The 7,625-nt window shown below is 36.3% G+C and overlaps 1 protein-coding gene across 1 annotated transcript; it reads right to left on the reverse strand.

The window, feature by feature from the left end:
* Nucleotides 1-784: 784 nt before the first annotated feature.
* On the reverse strand, nucleotides 785-6,190 carry LOC116913683 (olfactory receptor 11G2-like). Its single transcript, XM_032917971.1, has 2 exons — nucleotides 6,181-6,190; nucleotides 785-1,761 (listed from the first exon to the last, which is right to left on the reverse strand). Exon 2 carries the CDS (start codon nucleotides 1,718-1,720, stop codon nucleotides 785-787), a length of 936 nt encoding a protein of 311 aa, XP_032773862.1. The 5' UTR covers nucleotides 1,721-1,761; nucleotides 6,181-6,190.
* Nucleotides 6,191-7,625: the final 1,435 nt, after the last annotated feature.

A 7,625-nucleotide genomic window follows, 5' to 3' on the forward strand; every position in this document is an offset into this window, starting at 1 on the left:
GTAAAGTTAGTGGAAAGCTTTAGGTTTTGTCTGAAGGTTATGCTACTGTTACTAGAAAAGGAAAATACTAGAAAAGATAATACACTTAATTGCTTTTATTGAAAACAACCAAAAGAGGCTTTCTTATCTTTCTAATCTTATCTCTCTTCTTTCTTATCTCTCTTCTCTTAGATCATTTACTTTGGAGAACTTGCAATCTCCCTCAGAGTTATGTGTGTGTCTTTGAGATATAACCATCAAAGAGCATAGTGCTCTCACCTCTCATCTTCTGTATTTGCAGGATCTAAACGTGTCATGTTTACAATCATTTAGTGAATTCTTTGTAATTATCATACAAATAATATAATTATCATACATTATGGCTTAATGCTCACTCAGAAACAAAATTATTTTATTTCTCTTCTGCCTCTGGGGAAAGATTTTCTGTGTCAGTACAAGATTTGCTTTCAGATACATTTTTATTTTCCCAACAAATCAAGCTTCTAAAAGTTGACAGTTCTATACTAATATCTAGCAGTCCCTTATACTCCTACATATTCTAGGAAATAAAAAAAAAGAACAAAGTCCCAAGTGAAATCAGTTAGCTTCTTTTCATTTTTCTTCCTGTTTGTTTTATTTTGGAGACGAGCTCGCATTTCAGACCTTAGACTGGCCTCAAACTGACAGCCTTCCTGTGTTAGCCTCTGGAGTTCTGGGATTACAGATCCATACCGTCAGGACTGGTTAGTTTTCCTTTAATAAATAAGGAAAAATGAGATTCTTCTTAAAAACAAGAATGCAAGTTTTATATTTTCAGTAATTTCTTCATTGCATGTTTCATATCTCTGTTCCTCAGACTGTATATCACAGGATTAAGGAGTGGTGTAACCACAGAGTAAAACAGAGTCACAAGCTTCTGCACTCCAGCTGCATGTTCAGATGTTGGGCTCACGTACATGACCATCACTGATCCATAGAAAAGAGAAACCACAGTCAAGTGTGACCCACAAGTGGAGAAAGCTTTTCTTCGTCCAGCTGCTGAAGGGACCCTCAGCACAGCTCTCATTACTAGAGCATAAGACCCCATGATAAAGAAAAATGGAACAAATAAAAGCAGAGAACTTAAAGTAGAACTAGTCAGTTCAAGTAAAGAATTTCTCACACAAGTGAGGGCCAACAGGGGGCCTGGGTCACACAGGAAGTGGTCTATAATTCTGGACCCACAGAAGGACATCTGGGAGATGATGATGATGGGAACAGGGAACCAGAGGAAACCAAGCACCCAGCAACTGATCACAAGGATGTTGCAGAGGCGCCCGGTCATGAGGGCAGGGTAATGTAGAGGCCTGCAGATGGCAAGGTAGCGATCAAATGCCATGACTGCCAGGAAAAAGCATTCCGTAGAACCCAAGGAGAAGAAGAAATAGAACTGCAGGAAGCATCCAGAGAAAGAGATGACTTTGGTGTCAGACAGGAAGTTGGCCAACATGTTGGGGACTGTGGAGGTGACATACCAGATCTCTAGGAAGGAGAAGTTGGCCAGCAGGAGGTACATGGGGGTGTGGAGTCTCTGATCACAGCACACAGAACAGATGATGGAAGCGTTGCCCACGAGGGTGAGGAAATAGATAATGGAGAAGAGGACAAAGAGGAGGATTTGCCCTTCCCTGGGGCAGGGGAAGCCCAAGAGGATGAAGCCAGTGATGGTGCTGGAGTTGCTAGGACTGCTGAGGGCTTTCATCTGTCTGTGACCTGTGAAAGTATCAGAAATTATCAAATGTCAGTTCAAAGAGAAATTTAACCATGAAATATTTTAAGTCACTTTCGAGGAATGCAAACATTTATTCATCAAATGTCACTATTTTGTTTAATATTAAATTCTTATGCTGGGCATGGTTTTGATTTGTAGAACACCCAATATAAGATGATACCAACACAAAGACACAGAAATTTTCTTTTTGTGCAATGTGGTGAGTGACACTGTGTTTAATATGTAAGTATAAAGTTTAATAAACAATCAAACACCATACTTAGTATCTAGACTGTCCCAACCTGTTGTCACATCACTCATTTTTTTTTATTTATGACAGTTGCTTCCTCTTTCCTTATAACTTCATGTCACTTTAACCTAGTATATACTTCTAAACAATCTTTCTTGGTTTTTCCCCTTTTTGTATTTGCCACAAATGAAATCGTCCTGTTGGTCTTTTGGGTGATATATCTTTTGTTCCGTAGCAACATTATGATATTTTATGGCTCTATGTATGTCTTACAGAAATAAAGCACTTTTTCATTCTTTTATCATTCTATTGTGGATGAATATTTTGGTTTATCTCCAGGATCAATGATTCTTCTAGCATTCATTTATACAGTATCATCTTCTAACTGATATTTTATCACTTCCATTGGCATATTTATAGTCTGTCAATATCTTCACCTTTTAGGGCAAAGGGCTTTACCTCATGCTGAGCAATGATAGAAGTTGTATTTTAACAACTTTCCTTTCTGTCTTTCTCAGATTGGAGGGTGCTCTCTTACTTTCTTTAGAGTGGCCTGCCACATTTAACATGCTTTTCTTTCAACAAAAATATCATTAAAAGATCATGAGAATTGCCAATGAACTGTTCTAGGAGACCACTTTAGTATAGATTAAAACTTGACAGCCACTCTGCGAAGTTCACTATAGGAGATGAACCTGTGATCAGTATTATGACTTGAACTAAAGGTTTCTTTTTCTTAAATTTTCTTAATACAATTTTTCTTTTATTAAAAATAGATTCTTTTCTCATAGAATATGCCCTGATTATAGTTTTTTCTCCCTCTGCTTCTCCCAGCTGCTTCCTACTTCCCCTCCCTTCCAGGTCTACTATCTTCTTGTCTCTCATTAGAAAAGAATAGGCTCCTAGTAGTAACAACCAAGCATGACAAGACTAAAATATGAAAGTTGAGACCAAAACTATCAGATCAAAGTTAAACATGGCAACCCGACAGGAACAAAAGAGTCCCAAGAGCAGGCAAAGAGTCAGAGTCCTATTCACTGTCAAAGATAGGAGTCCCACAAAAATACTAACCTAGTAACTATAGTGTGTATTCAGAGGACCTGGTGCAGACCCATTAGGCCCTGTGCTAGCTGCTTCTGTCTCTTTGGTCTCTTATGTGTCTTGACTATTGTAATTACTTTAGCAGATGTTTCTTAATTCCACTTTTTGCTTTACCATGTCTCTCCTCAAAAGAAAATAGTGTAAGTGTATATTTATAGATTTCTAATGAAATTTTTCATGGGTTTATCCATTTCCTTGAAAGTTGTTTTTAAGTTATTGGGAATCATCCACACTTTGCTTATAGAAAATTTCCAACAAGCATACAGAAAATGAATCTATGAGAGAGAGAGAGAGAGAGAGAGAGAGAGAGAGAGAGAGAGAGAGAGAGAGAATGTAGCTCACAGGTGACTGAGTGAAGCAGTGGGACAGAGAGTTTAGGAGAAATATTATTTTCTGATATATTGATTCATGTTTTCTGATAATGCAACACATCAGTTTTGGTAGGAAGACATTTAGATTAAATAAATAATTTAGATTCATAATTTTATTTTACTTCTGTTAAAGCATTTTTCATGAGCATCAAGAGTAGATGTAGCTGAGGCATGGAATCAACAATTATATTTTCTGAAGTAGATATTTGACTGTTATGTTATAAATAGAATCATCAAAGTTCTGACTCCCAATCCAGTTATGTGAAAGGTGGATTCTGTAATTGCTAGTACAATATTAAATTAAGTTCCCTTGGAAAGAAACTTGAAAAAGGTCCTTCTCCCTCTTTTTCTCTTCCTTTTTTTCCTCCTTCTTCTTCTTTCTGTCCCAAAGAGTGCTAAGGAATATCTCCAAGTAGAATGACTATGGAGAGTTATATTTCCACAAAATTGCTTTGTTTTTCTTAATTAAATCACCCCAACTATCTATATTTAATAATGCTACAGTTAGATATTCAACCTGTTTTTCCCCTTCTTTTTCTTATTGATTATTTTATTTATTTACGTTTCGAATGTTGTTCCCCCCTTCCCAGTCTCCCCTCTGCAATCCCTCCACCCCATCCCTCCTCCTCTTTTCCTCTATGAGGGAGCTCTTGTCACCCACCCACCCACTCCTGCGTTACCAGTCTAGCATCCTCTTATGTTCAGTCTTTAAAAAACTTTGTAAATAGGACAGGCCTATTTTTGTGAAAAATACTGTCTTTTCTGTTTGCTATTTAATATCAATCAATCTTAAGTTTTCTTTTTAATTATTCAAGGAGTCCAACAACAATCTGTAAGAAAAATTCAAAACGGCAAGTCATCAGATGAAAGGCAGACTATCAGAAGAGAAGCAATTCAATGCAATTTTTTAAAAAATGGGATGAGTAGACCCTTTAATAATTTGAAATTCATAAATTATGCATTCGAGATTCTCTCGGTTTGAGTCTTTGTTTGAAGGAAGGACTATCTCTGGGTCTTCTCCCACATGCATTCCTGCTGGCCCTGCCTTATCCAGATTGCTGTATGCTACTTTACTTAGTCCAATCTTCTCTTCCCATCTACAGGACTTCAGAAACACTGGTTTTCCTGTGCTCCAAACCTACTGTGTGCATTTGCTCAGTACCTTATCTGCAGGGGCTCCTCAGCGCTCTGTCTGCAGTGAGGTTTTAGGTTTTAGGCTGTTAATTATTGTGTTTACGAATGATTGATCTTACGTGCTCTCATTTGTTAAAGATCTGATTAATAGTGTTTCTTGTCACTATTTTTTTTCTCCAAAACTCTCATAAAAAGGAGCAAATCTTCTAACCAAATAATAATCCTTTATTTGTTTAAAAATAAAAAATGATTATTTGAACGATAAAAAAGATTGTCTATGACCTTTATCTAAATTTTAGATATTTTTCTGACTTCAGTGACAGTAGGCTCATGAAGCTAAGAAAATTTCCCAATATTTTATTAGTTTATACCCTAATTTATGACTTTAATTAATCTAGTGCTTCTATTGTCTTAAGAATAGACTCTTCCTTATATCATAAAGGTACATTTCCTAAGTATCTTTTCCACTCAGATTTTAAGATCCTATAACTAGAGACTGAGATAATGCTTCAACTAGAAAGATTTATTTCATTTGGAGGTAAATTTTAAAAGTTATAAAAATTCTGATGTACATTGAGTTATACTTTTCTTATGCATGATGAAAAATAATAATAAAACTGTATCTATTTCTGAAGAAATCTTCTAACCATAATCTGCCTCTTGTTCTCCTGATGTTAAAGAATGGAGACCAGATTCAAGGGGAAACTTGCTCTAACGTATGAAGAGAACTTCCTGATTCTACATTTCATAAAGTTAAAACAAATCTTTTAAGCTTAAAAGTTTAACATCAATTCAGAGACAAATCATTCAATGCTTTGAAAGCCAAATGATTGGATATTTAGTCAACTTTTTTTGCAGCATATTTTAAAATGCTGTAGTTTGACGAATTTCTATGCTAACAATTTAAAGATATTTCAGTATTTTTGAATAGTTTAATTGTCAAAAACTCATTTTCATACTTATTTTAATATTACAAGTCTTTATGTTGACTCTCATAGTAAATCTATCCATGCCCCACTGTTTCTATTGTGAAAACAGAAACCGTGTACCCCCTCGCCCCCCCGGTGCCATCTCCTAAACTTACATTCTTACTTTCCACTCAAATTTCTTCAGAAGCATCATTACTTATGTGCTTGCCTTTCTATATTTCATTTTTTTAAAAATAGCTCAAGCATGTTAGACATTTGTGTAAAACCATTCTTTTACAGAATAAGACTGTTAGTTCTCACAGAGCTTCCTTACAAGTGGGATGTGAAAATAACTTTGGGTTAGCCAACTCTTACTTTGTGCAGAGTAACATACTCAGCAAGACTGCGCAGTTACTCACCTTGCATTGCTTAGCTTTTCTGTGTGAAAGATGTTTACTCAGGACAGTTCTGAGCTGGAGTAATCAAATGTGTGCTTCACTAATTACAACAGCAGCAGCAGCAGCAGCAGCAGCAGCAGCAGCAGCAGCAGCAACAACAACAACAGCAGACTTAGGGTTGAGGATAATTAGCTTGGTGGAGGAAGGATACTTTTAGCTTATGCAAGGCACTGGTCTGCATCCTTAGAAACTCTAGATACACGCACAGTCTCATATAGAGACACACAGAGATTTACACACAGATGCTCCCTTACTCTTTCCACAAGTTTAGCAGATTAAGCTCTCACCAATTGTAGACCCTGTGAGCATAGATATGACATCATGCTTAAGAACCCAGGGTATTTGGAATATTAGTAATCTCTTTGGGGGATTTGCTTGCTTGTTAATTAGTCAACATTTGGAAACTTGTAAAGTCTGTATGAATGAGGTAGGCTGTAGCACAATGTAAAGGAAAGGCATTGTCTCAGTATTTTAATTTTGCTTCACAGTCTTATTGCCAAAGTTTACTGTTTCCACAGACAATCCAGAGTTCTGTCACAGAATAAGTTTGTTATCATGCTCATCTGTGCAGATACAGCCAGGATACACCAAGTCTGTAATGCTGGTAGCTATTTGTAAAGATGTTTCAAAAGGATAATTGCCCATATTGAAACAGATAGTCCAAAGTTGTGTTTAGTAGCAAAAAACCTGAATTTAGAGCTAAGGATTTTCTTTACTATTCACAAGAAACTAATATTGTTGCTGTATTTAACTATTAACATAAGCATAATTATGCCAATTTAAAGGGCTAGGGAAGTATCTTGACCAGGCTCCTGACTAGAAGAAGTATAAGTTTTATGTCGGAAATTCAGAAAGCTGTGGAGGCTATTAGATTCTATAGGTATATTATTATTTTATTTTTCTAAGCCTATATTATATTATTACCTGTATTAGAAAAGGGAACCCAAGTATCTTAGAAGTTTGCCTTTTTATTCTTACTTTCTTAGAGTAAGACAGTTTTTTTCTTTTTTTTTTTTTTTTTTTGTTTGATAAAAACCAGAGAGGAGGAAGATGTGATGGCAATGATAAGAAGGACACTTAAGCTTCTCCATCGAGGATGTAGAAGTATAAGCAGAATCTGTCCGGAAATTAGTTGATCATTTTCCCAGGTCCTTGAGGATCCATTTACTGATTCTGGAACAGCAGTGTCAGGGGACAGCTCTGTGCTTGTTACTCACTTTCCTTTGGGTTCTGCTATCTCTCTCTCTCTCTCTCTCTCTCTCTCTCTCTCTCTCTCTCTCTCTCTCTGTGTGTGTCTGTGTCTGTGTCTGTGTAAGGTGATGTATTTTGTGTGTTTCAAGCATCCCACAGAAGTTTAATTAAAGATTAATAATCTGGTTGATTGATTAATTATTTGACAGCACTGTTTCTAACTCCTGTAAGTGTACTTACCATACAGCCAATTAAAAAATTCTTCCCTGTCTGAAAGGAAGGGATTGCAGTCATCTACCACTCATAGATAGGCCTCTGATGTGTCTGTTCTTGTCTGTCACTCGGCTAAGCTGTGTCTCTTTTGAAAGAATGTAGCATTTGCACTAATTATTTGAGAATTTGATAACTTTATCATATTCACCCCTATACCACTCTTTACACTAATTCCTCCCAGATCCATCTCTATGTACCTATCTTTTCATT

Source organism: Rattus rattus, chromosome 12, assembly GCF_011064425.1.
Source record: "Rattus rattus isolate New Zealand chromosome 12, Rrattus_CSIRO_v1, whole genome shotgun sequence".
In the NCBI taxonomy this organism is placed as follows: domain Eukaryota; kingdom Metazoa; phylum Chordata; class Mammalia; order Rodentia; family Muridae; genus Rattus; species Rattus rattus.

What these genes read in the sequence shown, in the direction of transcription:
- LOC116913683 (XM_032917971.1), bottom strand. Translation starts at nt 1,720, where the DNA reads ATGAAAGCCCTCAGCAGTCCTAGCAACTCCAGCACCATCACTGGCTTC.